Raw genomic sequence first — 14,362 nt, 5'->3', positions numbered from 1 at the left:
AGGAATACTCTGTCCCAGTAAAAGTACTAATACCACACTGTAGGAATACTCTGTCACTATAAAAGTACTAATACCACACTGTAAGAATACTCTGTCCCAGTAAAAGTACTAATACCACACTGTAGGAATACTCTGTAACAGTAAAAGTACTAATACCACACTGTAGGAATACTCTGTCACAGTAAAAGTACTAATACCACACTGTAGGAATACTCTGTCACTATAAAAGTACTAATACCACACTGTAGGAATACTCTGTCCCAGTAAAAGTACTAATACCACACTGTAGGAATACTCTGTAACAGTAAAAGTACTAATACCACACTGTAGGAATACTCTGTCACAGTAAAAGTACTAATACCACACTGTAGGAATACTCTGTCACAGTAAAAGTACTAATACCACACTGTAGGAATACTCTGTCCCAGTAAAAGTACTTGTAACTCAAAGTAAGAATACTGTCACAGTAAAAGTACTAATACCACACTGTACAAATACTCTGTCCCAGTAAAAGTACTCGTAACTCAATGTAAGAATACTCTGTCCCAGTAAAAGTACTCGTAACTCAATGTAAGAATACTCTGTCCCAGTAAAAGTACTCGTAACTCAATGTAAGAATACTCTGTCACAGTAAAAGTACTTGTAACTCAATGTAAGAATACTCTGTCACAGTAAAAGTACTTGTAACTCAATGTAAGAATACTCTGTCACAGTAAAAGTACTTGTAACTCAATGTAAGAATACTACTTTTAGGACGTCAAAATATTGTTGATTCAGAAAAAAAGCAAAACGACCAGTTGTGGAGGAAGTATTGAGAAACTTTACTGCAGTAGAAGTATTAATACCACAGCTTTAAATAAAAGTACTGCATTCAAAAAATAAATGACAATATTTAGAGTTCAAAGAAGTACTTTTTGAGGCAGAAAAAAAACCCCAAACCATAGAAATTCTGTTTTTAAATCTCTTCATTTGTTCTTACAGTTCCCACTGATAAAGGAGCTTTAAATGCAGACAAACAAATAAAAACAAACAAAAATCAGTTTGTTTAACCTCCGTGTGTTCCTCGTGTAAACACCAGCGTCTCCTCCTCCTGAAACCCAAAGCAGTTCTCCTTAGCTCTTCTCTGGAGGCGTGTTTGCGTTTTGATCGTCTCCGTTGACATGTAGTGTTTCCTCCACCTGCCGCATGTCGCCCGAGTGTCTCTTGCTGCTCTGCTCTTCTTCTGTGGTGCCGTTGGTCCTCCCGTCTCTCTTCCTCTTGCAGACCAGGTCCGACTCTTCGTCTCCGATTCGACCCTCTGGTATTCCCAGAACTCGGAGACACACCACGGAGGCCGCCTGCTCGGCAAACTTCTTCGACTTCTCCCTGAAAACCAGAGAAAACCTTTACTCAAGTAGAAGTACACACATCCTTTACTCAAGTAGAAGTACACACATCCTTTACTCAAGTAGAAGTACACATATCCTTTACTCAAGTAGAAGTACACACATCCTTTACTCAAGTAGAAGTACACACATCCTTCACTCAAGTAGAAGTACACACATCCTTTACTCAAGTAGAAGTACACACATCCTTTCCTCAAGTAGAAGTACACATATCCTTCACTCAAGTAGAAGTACACATATCCTTCACTCAAGTAGAAGTACACATATCCTTTACTCAAGTAGAAGTACACACATCCTTTACTCAAGTAGAAGTACACACATCCTTTACTCAGGTAGAAGTACACACATCCTTTACTCAAGTAGAAGTACACACATCCTTTACTCAAGAAGTACACACATCCTTTACTCAAGTAGAAGTACACACATCCTTTACTCAAGTAGAAGTACACACATCCTTCACTCAAGTAGAAGTACACACATCCTTTACTCAAGTAGAAGTACACACATCCTTTCCTCAAGTAGAAGTACACACATCCTTCACTCAAGTAGAAGTACACACATCCTTCACTCAAGTAGAAGTACACACATCCTTCACTCAAGTAGAAGTACACACATCCTTTACTCAAGTAGAAGTACACACATCCTTTACTCAAGTAGAAGTACACACATCCTTTACTCAAGAAGTACACACATCCTTTACTCAAGTAGAAGTACACACATCCTTCACTCAAGTAGAAGTACACACATCCTTTACTCAAGTAGAAGTACACACATCCTTTACTCAGGTAGAAGTACACACATCCTTTACTCAAGTAGAAGTACACGCATCCTTTACTCAAGTAGAAGTACACGCATCCTTTACTCAAGTAGAAGTACACGCATCCTTTACTCAAGTAGAAGTACACACATCCTTTACTCAAGTAGAAGTACACACATCCTTTACTCAAGTAGAAGTACACATATCCTTCACTCAAGTAGAAGTACACACATCCTTTACTCAAGTAGAAGTACACACATCCTTTACTCAAGTAGAAGTACACACATCCTTTACTCAAGTAGAAGTACACACATCCTTTACTCAAGTAGAAGTACACACATCCTTTACTCAAGTAGAAGTACACACATCCTTTACTCAAGTAGAAGTACACATATCCTTTACTCAAGTAGAAGTACACACATCCTTTACTCAAGTAGAAGTACACACATCCTTCACTCAAGTAGAAGTACACACATCCTTTACTCAAGTAGAAGTACACATATCCTTTACTCAAGTAGAAGTACACACATCCTTTACTCAAGTAGAAGTACACACATCCTTTACTCAAGTAGAAGTACACACATCCTTTACTCAAGTAGAAGTACACACATCCTTCACTCAAGAAGTACACACATCCTTCACTCAAGTAGAAGTACACACATCCTTTACTCAAGTAGAAGTACACACATCCTTTACTCAAGTAGAAGTACACACATCCTTTACTCAAGTAGAAGTACACACATCCTTCACTCAAGTAGAAGTACACACATCCTTTACTCAAGAAGTACACACATCCTTTACTCAAGTAGAAGTATACACATCCTTTCCTCAAGTAGAAGTACACACATCCTTCACTCAAGTAGAAGTACACACATCCTTCACTCAAGTAGAAGTACACACATCCTTCACTCAAGTAGAAGTACACACATCCTTTACTCAAGTAGAAGTACACACATCCTTTACTCAAGAAGTACACACATCCTTCACTCAAGTAGAAGTACACACATCCTTCACTCAAGTAGAAGTACACACATCCTTTACTCAAGTAGAAGTACACACATCCTTTACTCAGGTAGAAGTACACACATCCTTTACTCAAGTAGAAGTACACACATCCTTCACTCAAGTAGAAGTACACACATCCTTTACTCAAGTAGAAGTACACACATCCTTTACTCAGGTAGAAGTACACACATCCTTTACTCAAGTAGAAGTACACACATCCTTCACTCAAGTAGAAGTACACACATCCTTTACTCAAGTAGAAGTACACACATCCTTTACTCAGGTAGAAGTACACACATCCTTTACTCAAGTAGAAGTACACACATCCTTCACTCAAGTAGAAGTACACACATCCTTTACTCAAGTAGAAGTACACACATCCTTCACTCAAGTAGAAGTACACACATCCTTCACTCAAGTAGAAGTACACACATCCTTCACTCAAGTAGAAGTACACACATCCTTTACTCAAGTAGAAGTACACACATCCTTTACTCAAGTAGAAGTACACACATCCTTCACTCAGGTAGAAGTACACACATCCTTTACTCAAGTAGAAGTACACACATCCTTCACTCAAGTAGAAGTACACACATCCTTCACTCAAGTAGAAGTACACACATCCTTCACTCAAGTAGAAGTACACACATCCTTCACTCAAGTAGAAGTACACACATCCTTCACTCAAGTAGAAGTACACACATCCTTCACTCAAGTAGAAGTACACACATCCTTTCCTCAAGTAGAAGTACACACATCCTTCACTCAAGTAGAAGTACACACATCCTTTACTCAAGAAGTACACACATCCTTCACTCAAGTAGAAGTACACACATCCTTTACTCAAGTAGAAGTACACACATCCTTTACTCAAGAAGTACACACATCCTTTACTCAAGAAGTACACACATCCTTTACTCAAGTAGAAGTACACACATCCTTCACTCAAGAAGTACACACATCCTTTACTCAAGTAGAAGTACACACATCCTTCACTCAAGAAGTACACACATCCTTTACTCAAGTAGAAGTACACACATCCTTTACTCAAGAAGTACACACATCCTTTACTCAAGTAGAAGTACACACATCCTTCACTCAAGTAGAAGTACACACATCCTTTACTCAAGTAGAAGTACACACATCCTTTACTCAGGTAGAAGTACACACATCCTTTACTCAAGTAGAAGTACACACATCCTTCACTCAAGTAGAAGTACACACATCCTTCACTCAAGTAGAAGTACACACATCCTTCACTCAAGTAGAAGTACACACATCCTTTACTCAAGTAGAAGTACACACATCCTTTACTCAAGTAGAAGTACACACATCCTTTACTCAAGTAGAAGTACACACATCCTTTACTCAAGTAGAAGTACACATATCCTTCACTCAAGTAGAAGTACACATATCCTTCACTCAAGTAGAAGTACACATATCCTTTACTCAAGTAGAAGTACACACATCCTTCACTCAAGTAGAAGTACACACATCCTTTACTCAGGTAGAAGTACACACATCCTTTACTCAAGTAGAAGTACACACATCCTTTACTCAAGTAGAAGTACACACATCCTTTACTCAAGTAGAAGTACACACATCCTTTACTCAAGTAGAAGTACACACATCCTTTACTCAAGTAGAAGTACACATATCCTTTACTCAAGTAGAAGTACACACATCCTTTACTCAAGTAGAAGTACACACATCCTTTACTCAAGTAGAAGTACACACATCCTTTACTCAAGTAGAAGTACACACATCCTTTACTCAAGAAGTACACACATCCTTCCCTCAAGTAGAAGTACACACATCCTTCACTCAAGTAGAAGTACACACATCCTTCACTCAAGTAGAAGTACACACATCCTTTACTCAAGTAGAAGTACACACATCCTTTACTCAAGTAGAAGTACACACATCCTTTACTCAAGTAGAAGTACACACATCCTTTACTCAAGAAGTACACACATCCTTTACTCAAGTAGAAGTACACACATCCTTCACTCAAGTAGAAGTACACACATCCTTTACTCAAGTAGAAGTACACACATCCTTTACTCAGGTAGAAGTACACGCATCCTTTACTCAAGTAGAAGTACACGCATCCTTTACTCAAGTAGAAGTACACGCATCCTTTACTCAAGTAGAAGTACACACATCCTTTACTCAAGTAGAAGTACACACATCCTTTACTCAAGTAGAAGTACACATATCCTTCACTCAAGTAGAAGTACATACATCCTTTACTCAAGTAGAAGTACACACATCCTTTACTCAAGTAGAAGTACACACATCCTTTACTCAAGTAGAAGTACACACATCCTTTACTCAAGTAGAAGTACACACATCCTTTACTCAAGTAGAAGTACACACATCCTTTACTCAAGTAGAAGTACACATATCCTTTACTCAAGTAGAAGTACACACATCCTTTACTCAAGTAGAAGTACACACATCCTTCACTCAAGTAGAAGTACACACATCCTTTACTCAAGTAGAAGTACACACATCCTTTACTCAAGTAGAAGTACACACATCCTTTACTCAAGTAGAAGTACACACATCCTTTACTCAAGTAGAAGTACACAATCCTTTACTCAAGTAGAAGTACACACATCCTTCACTCAAGAAGTACACACATCCTTCACTCAAGTAGAAGTACACACATCCTTTACTCAAGTAGAAGTACACACATCCTTTACTCAAGTAGAAGTACACACATCCTTTACTCAAGTAGAAGTACACACATCCTTCACTCAAGTAGAAGTACACACATCCTTTACTCAAGAAGTACACACATCCTTTACTCAAGTAGAAGTATACACATCCTTTCCTCAAGTAGAAGTACACACATCCTTCACTCAAGTAGAAGTACACACATCCTTCACTCAAGTAGAAGTACACACATCCTTCACTCAAGTAGAAGTACACACATCCTTTACTCAAGTAGAAGTACACACATCCTTTACTCAAGTAGAAGTACACACATCCTTTACTCAAGAAGTACACACATCCTTTACTCAAGTAGAAGTACACACATCCTTCACTCAAGTAGAAGTACACACATCCTTCACTCAAGAAGTACACACATCCTTTACTCAAGTAGAAGTACACACATCCTTTACTCAAGAAGTACACACATCCTTTACTCAAGTAGAAGTACACACATCCTTTACTCAAGTAGAAGTACACACATCCTTTACTCAAGAAGTACACACATCCTTTACTCAAGTAGAAGTACACAGATCCTTCACTCAAGTAGAAGTACACACATCCTTTACTCAAGTAGAAGTACACACATCCTTTACTCAGGTAGAAGTACACACATCCTTTACTCAAGTAGAAGTACACACATCCTTTACTCAAGTAGAAGTACACACATCCTTTACTCAAGTAGAAGTACACACATCCTTCACTCAAGTAGAAGTACACACATCCTTTACTCAAGTAGAAGTACACCACATCCTTCCTCAAGTAGAAGTACACCATCCTTCACTCAAGTAGAAGTACACACATCCTTCACTCAAGTAGAAGTACACACATCCTTCACTCAAGAAGTACACACATCCTTTACTCAAGTAGAAGTACACACATCCTTTACTCAAGTAGAAGTACACACATCCTTTACTCAAGAAGTACACACATCCTTTACTCAAGTAGAAGTACACACATCCTTCACTCAAGTAGAAGTACACACATCCTTTACTCAAGTAGAAGTACACACATCCTTTACTCAGGTAGAAGTACACACATCCTTTACTCAAGAAGTACACACATCCTTTACTCAAGAAGTACACACATCCTTTACTCAAGAAGTACACACATCCTTTACTCAAGTAGAAGTACACACATCCTTCACTCAAGTAGAAGTACACACATCCTTTACTCAAGTAGAAGTACACACATCCTTCACTCAGGTAGAAGTACACACATCCTTCACTCAGGTAGAAGTACACACATCCTTCACTCAAGTAGAAGTACACACATCCTTCACTCAAGTAGAAGTACACACATCCTTTACTCAAGTAGAAGTACACACATCCTTTACTCAAGTAGAAGTACACACATCCTTTACTCAAGTAGAAGTACACACATCCTTTACTCAAGTAGAAGTACACATATCCTTCACTCAAGTAGAAGTACACATATCCTTTACTCAAGTAGAAGTACACACATCCTTCACTCAAGTAGAAGTACACACATCCTTTACTCAGGTAGAAGTACACACATCCTTTACTCAAGTAGAAGTACACACATCCTTTACTCAAGAAGTACACACATCCTTTACTCAAGTAGAAGTACACACATCCTTTACTCAAGTAGAAGTACACACATCCTTTACTCAAGAAGTACACACATCCTTTACTCAAGTAGAAGTACACACATCCTTTACTCAAGTAGAAGTACACACATCCTTTACTCAGGTAGAAGTACACACATCCTTTACTCAAGTAGAAGTACACACATCCTTTACTCAAGTAGAAGTACACACATCCTTTACTCAAGTAGAAGTACACACATCCTTTACTCAAGTAGAAGTACACACATCCTTTACTCAAGTAGAAGTACACACATCCTTCACTCAAGTAGAAGTACACACATCCTTTACTCAAGTAGAAGTACACACATCCTTTCCTCAAGTAGAAGTACACACATCCTTCACTCAAGTAGAAGTACACACATCCTTCACTCAAGTAGAAGTACACACATCCTTTACTCAAGTAGAAGTACACACATCCTTTACTCAAGTAGAAGTACACACATCCTTTACTCAAGAAGTACACACATCCTTTACTCAAGTAGAAGTACACACATCCTTCACTCAAGTAGAAGTACACACATCCTTTACTCAAGTAGAAGTACACACATCCTTTACTCGAGTAGAAGTACACACATCCTTTACTCAAGTAGAAGTACACACATCCTTTACTCAAGTAGAAGTACACACATCCTTTACTCAAGAAGTACACACATCCTTTACTCAAGTAGAAGTACACACATCCTTTACTCAAGAAGTACACACATCCTTTACTCAAGTAGAAGTACACACATCCTTCACTCAAGTAGAAGTACACACATCCTTTACTCAAGTAGAAGTACACACATCCTTTACTCAGGTAGAAGTACACACATCCTTTACTCAAGTAGAAGTACACACATCCTTTACTCAAGTAGAAGTACACACATCCTTTACTCAAGAAGTACACACATCCTTTACTCAAGTAGAAGTACACACATCCTTCACTCAAGTAGAAGTACACACATCCTTTACTCAAGTAGAAGTACACACATCCTTTACTCAAGTAGAAGTACACACATCCTTTACTCAAGTAGAAGTACACACATCCTTCACTCAAGTAGAAGTACAGATACTCGTGTTTAAAAATACTCTGGTGAAAGTAGAAGTACTGACTAAACTTCTTTACTCAAGTCAAAGTAAAGAGGCTTTGAAATGTACTTCAGTAAAAAGTACCCATACCTAGCAGCTGCTTTAAAGAGTACCTGACCTCCCTTTAGAGTATTTGTTATATTTATTGGTAGTAATTGTTGTTGTTATTGTTGTTGTTGTTCTGACCAGAGTGAAGATCTGAATCTCTTCCCTGCAAACGTCACCGTGGACTGAAAGCCTCGATCCAGAGAGCGCTGCACCTGAGACAGGAAGAAGAGCCAGAGCTGAGTGTGTGTGTGAGAGTGTGTGTGTGTGTGTGTGTGTGTGTGTGTGTGTGTGTGTGTGTGTGTGTGTGTGTGTGTGTGTGTGTGTGTGTGTGTGTGTGTGTGTGAGTGTTTGTGAGTGTGTGTCTCTCACCCTCTCACAGAGTGTGTGTGTGTGTGTGTGTTTTCCTCACAATCTCATAGTGTGTGTGTATATGTATCCGAGTGCGTGTGTGTGTCTGTGAGAGTGTGTGTGTGTTTGTGTGTGTGTGTGTGTGTGTCTCTCACCCTCTCACAGAGTGTGTGTCTCTCACCCTCTCACAGTGTGTGTGTGTGTGTGTGTGTGTTTGTGAGTGTGTGTGTGTGTGTCTCTCACCCTCTCACAGAGTGTGTGTGTGTGTGTGTGTGTCTCCTCACCATCTCATAGAGCGGCTGCTGTGTGTGTGTGTGTGTGTATGTGTGTGTGTGAGTGTGTTCCTCACCATCTCATAGTGTGTTTGTGTGTGAGTGTGTGTGTCTATGTCTTAAGCATCTTTGAGCATTAGGAAAAGAGCTATACAAATCCAATATATTATTATTATTATTATGTAAGTGTGTCTAAGTGAGTGTGTGTGTGTGTAAGTGAGTGTGTGTGTCTAAGTGAGTGTGTGTGTGTCTAAGTGAGTGTGTGTGTCTAAGTGAGTGTGTGTGTGTCTAAGTGAGTGTGTGTGTGTCTAAGTGAGTGTGTGTGTGTCTAAGTGAGTGTGTGTGTGTCTAAGTGAGTGTGTGTGTGTCTAAGTGAGTGTGTGTGTGTATAAGTGAGTGTGTGTGTGTCTAAGTGAGTTTCTGTGAAAGAGTGAGTGTGTGTGTCTAAGTATGTGTGTGTGTGTGTCTCACCATCTCATAAAGTGTCTGTGAGTGTGTCTAAATATGAGTGAGTGAGTGTCTAAGTGAGTGTGTGTGTATAAGTGAGTGTGTGTGTGTGTATAAGTGAGTGTGTGTGTGTGTATAAGTGAGTGTGTGTGTATAAGTGAGTGTGTGTGTGTGTGTGTGTGTGTGTGTGTGCGTCTCACCATCTCATAAAGGGGCTGCTGCAGCCTCTCCTTGCGGCTCCACTCCAGCAGGAACATCTTGGGGCTGAAGTGAGGAAGGTACTCCCGTCTGGAACACACATCGTTTCATCAGGAACACATTCGGCTAAACAGAATCACAAATCTCCCCTCCCTGACGCGTCTCCTCTGACCGGATGAATTTGACGGCCATGGTGCTGACGTCTCCCTCCATCCTCAGAGCGTCGGGGGGGCAGTCTCCCTGCAGCTCGCTCCTCTTCTTCTGAAGCTCATCCTCCGTCTGCTGGCAGAACTGTTGCAGCCCGAACGCAGCGCTGCAACACAACAACAACAACAACAACAACACACCTTTAGCTAAAGTCACAGGCAGACTCTAAACATAGTTCAGGGCTAGATATTATAAATGGCCCGGAAGCACTGTGTGGACCCCCCGGGCCGCTTAACCTCCACTTGCCCGCTCGGGACATTACAAATAGTGCTTTAAAAAACAACACCAGTAAGACATCACATCCCACGGTCCTGTGGTGTTTTGAGCAATTTTGTTAAATGGTTTCGTTTCTTAACGCTACAACATAGGGGCGGAGTGGCGCAGTGGTCTGTGCGTCTGATCATCAGATCGAGGGGGTGTTGGGGAACTCCAGTTCAAAACCCGCTCCCGCCGCCTCTGCGTCAGGCCGTTGTGTCCTTGGGCAAGACACTTCACCCGAATTTGCTCCTGTGGGTATTGTCCACAGTACATGTATGATATTAATGTGTACTTGTAAAGCGCCTTGATTGAGTCTGCGTGATCTGCGTGTAGGGAGGGGCAGCAGCCATATCATTAGCGAGAACTAGCTAGATCTGATGGATTTGGACATAAACGCGAGTGAAGTACCGGACGTGAGAGAGAGAGAGATCAGCACCTGCAGCTCTGCCCGCTGTGAGGGACCGGTGAGCGGAACAAAACACACCTTTAGACGTCACCTAACACATTTAGCTATGGCACTGTCGTATACATTGAATTATTCAATTTGATAATATGTAATCAACTTAGGCATCCCTCCCAAAAAAAAAAAAAAAATGAATAAAAATATTCATTACTCATATTCGAATACCTGAATAATTTCGAATATTCGATTAATCGTTCCCATCCCTAGTATGTATGTGTAATGTGTATCTGTAAAGCGCTTTGGGTCATGGAAAAAGCGCTATAATAAATATAAGGTATTATTATAGCGTTTCGTGAGGCGGTTGTCGTTGTTGGGTGAACGACAACCGCCTCACGACAGACTTTCTCGCCACCTAACCATTCACCAAAAGATTTTTAAAACCAGCGGTAACCGGCCAAGCGCCGGGCAAAAAACAATCTTCAAATAAAAGAAAGTCAGCGGAGGAGATAAAGGAGAGGGACGGGGAGTAGGAGAAGAAGAGGGAGAGGAAGTTTCAGCCACACTGGCTTGATGGATGGAGTTAGCTTCAATATGATGATATAAACACGGTCTTCTGTCGGCTCTGAACATCAACGCCGAGCTATGCTGACACGTAAGAGAAGAGTAGAAAATATAAAGGTATTGGCTTCAGGGAAATGTCCCAGCAGGAGAATGAAGGTTCTGATCTATTAGCCATTACATGTCTACCTCCTGATGACAGGAAGGCAGAAAACACATTATACTAACAATAATACTCATGATAATGATAATGATAATAGCAGACATTTTTTAACAATGACCACAATATAATACTTTTAATAAACCAAATATGAACAATTGAGGAAAATGAGGAAGAACTGATGATCCAGATGTTGTAGTTCAAGCAGTAATGTAGTTTGTGCATCAGTTACTATTGAACCATGTGTTCATTTTCTTCACGATTAGTCGATCTCTTGGACGGACGCTCTTTGGCCAGTGGAGATGAAAAGGGGCCAGGAGCTTTTTACCCTTAATGTCTGCCCCTGTAGTGACATGTTTAAAAAGCTATTTAATAGAAAGGAAGCACTTGATCTTTGCTCATTGTTAAATACCTACAAGTACATCAGGGGCCATGTATTCCTTTTCTCCTCAGGCCTAATAATGTTATTAAGAAACACCCTGGTTAATAAGGTGAACGCACCTGATGTCAGCGTGAGTCTGCGCCGCCTGCAGCAGCTTCCCCTGAGGAGACTCCACCTTGTCTCTCAGCATCTGACACAGGCAGTACTTGGTGTTGAAGGCGTGGTTCTCGTACCGGATCGCCTGAGGAACATTCAAAACAATCATTAATGTCATTAATATCATTTACTATTTTAATGGTGTTACGCCCTCTTACTCTCGGCGTGCGCCCTCATAACAAAATGCAGATTTTCCCCGTGTTAAAGTGATGCCAGAAAAACAATATCTCTGTTCCTCAGAGACGGTGTAATGACTCCAGGAATCTGAGGATCAAACAGAGCGTCAGGCGGCAGAGACAGCTTTGTTTTTACGGAGCTCCGACGTCACGTTGCTGTTTACGTCACTTTGCTGTTTACGTCACGTTGCTGTTTACGTCACGTTGCTGTTTACGTCACTTTGCTGTTTACGTCACTTTGCTGTTTACGTCACGTTGCTGTTTACGTCACGTTGCTGTTTACGTCACGTTGCTGTTTACGTCACGTTGTTGTTTACGTCAGGAGACATCTTGTTTACGGGCGTCATGTTGTAAACAAGAACAGAGACAGAGTGCTCATACTATATCTTTCTAGAAACACCCCTGAAATGATTTTAAACTAATGTCATATTGAACAAAAGTGTAAAAAAAAAATCTGTCATTATTACTTAAAGGGGACCTATCATGCAAAATGCACTTTTGCACGTCTTTTCTACATGAATATGTGTCCCCGGTGTTCCAGGGAACTCACCAAGTGTCAGAAAACACAACCCTCTCTATTTTCCTCCATACCCAAATCTCTAAAAAAGGGGCTGCAACGGATCTGATAAAAACTGATCCAGATTTGAACACTGTCCTGACGTCAGGACGGTGGCGCTACGGCTATTGGGCCAACTCCACCAATCAGGAGGAGACAGCCACGGCCATTGCCGTTCGAAAGCGCTGGAGACGCTGTAGTACATATGCCAGGCCTCTAGGTGGTGCTGTTCTCACTGAATCTGCCCTTGCTAAAACAGATCTAAAAAATGTCAAATTAAGCGAAATGAGGCATGGCTAAAATGCATGATCTGTTTGGTATTTTAAAAAAAAAAGTATAAATATGCCTTATATAGGTATGGTCCTACACTATATTATTATAATATAGCATGATAGGTCCACTTTAATTAGTTATTTTCTCGTTAAGTTAACAACTGTGGATATATATATGTGTGCATATTATATGTACTATAATGACATATTCATTTTAATTGTGGTATAAATGTATTGCTTTTTTTGAGACTCACGTATTTGAGGTAGTCCTCCATCACTTTTTCCAGAGGGAAGGGTCCCGAGCGGCTGAACACAGAGACGTTCCACATGGCGGCGCGAGCCAACATCACCGAGGAGGAACCCGTCTTCTTCCTGAACTCCTCGATATCTGCGTTGGTTTTCACCAAATCCAGAGATCCACCGCTGAGGAGGACGTTTAGTTAGTGTCTCTACTTTAAAGAGTCCTCTCCTCCTGATGTTCAGGTGTATATCAGTATGTAGTGTCTCTACTTTAAAGAGTCCTCTCCTGCTGATGTTCAGGTGTATATCAGTATGTAGTGTCTCTACTTTAAAGAGTCCTCTCCTGCTGATGTTCAGGTGTATATCAGTATGTAGTGTCTCTACTTTAAAGAGTCCTCTCCTGCTGATGTTCAGGTGTATATCAGTATGTAGTGTCTCTACTTTAAAGAGTCCTCTCCTGCTGATGTTCAGGTGTATATCAGTATGTAGTGTCTCTACTTTAAAGAGTCCTCTCCTGCTGATGTTCAGGTGTATATCAGTATGTCGTGTCTCTACTTTAAAGAGTCCTCTCCTGCTGATGTTCAGGTGTATATCAGTATGTAGTCTCTCTACTTTAAAGAGTCCTCTCCTGCAGATGTTCAGGTGTATATCAGTATGTAGTGTCTCTACTTTAAAGAGTCCTCTCCTGCTGATGTTCAGGTGTATATCAGTATGTAGTCTCTCTACTTTAAAGAGTCCTCTCCTGCTGATGTTCAGGTGTATATCAGTATGTCGTGTCTCTACTTTAAAGAGTCCTCTCCTGCTGATGTTCAGGTGTATATCAGTATGTAGTGTCTCTACTTTAAAGAGTCCTCTCCTGCTGATGTTCAGGTGTATATCAGTATGTAGTGTCTCTACTTTAAAGAGTCCTCTCCTGCTGATGTTCAGGTGTATATCAGTATGTAGTGTCTCTACTTTAAAGAGTCCTCTCCTGCTGATGTTCAGGTGTATATCAGTATGTAGTGTCTCTACTTTAAAGAGTCCTCTCCTGCTGATGTTCAGGTGTATATCAGTATGTAGTGTCTCTACTTTAAAGAGTCCTCTCCTGCTGATGTTCAGGTGTATATCAGTATGTCGTGTCTCTACTTTAAAGAGTCCTC

General features: G+C 40.5%; 1 protein-coding gene across 1 annotated transcript; it reads right to left on the bottom strand.

Annotated features, from left to right (window-relative positions):
- Positions 1-783: 783 nt before the first annotated feature.
- Positions 784-13,404, bottom strand: LOC117479864 (tRNA-dihydrouridine(20) synthase [NAD(P)+]-like; the record flags this gene model as incomplete). The annotated part of the gene is given in 6 exon segments (XM_034126969.1): positions 784-1,365; positions 8,729-8,802; positions 9,858-9,945; positions 10,028-10,168; positions 11,943-12,064; positions 13,238-13,404. Coding segments are annotated over 6 exon segments (845 nt in total), but the record flags the coding sequence as incomplete, so codon positions are not given.
- Between the last annotated feature and the right edge of the window lie 958 nt (positions 13,405-14,362).

This window comes from Trematomus bernacchii, unplaced genomic scaffold (assembly GCF_902827165.1).
Source record: "Trematomus bernacchii unplaced genomic scaffold, fTreBer1.1, whole genome shotgun sequence".
In the NCBI taxonomy this organism is placed as follows: Eukaryota; Metazoa; Chordata; class Actinopteri; order Perciformes; family Nototheniidae; genus Trematomus; species Trematomus bernacchii.
This window is presented reverse-complemented; position numbering and strand designations above follow the sequence as displayed.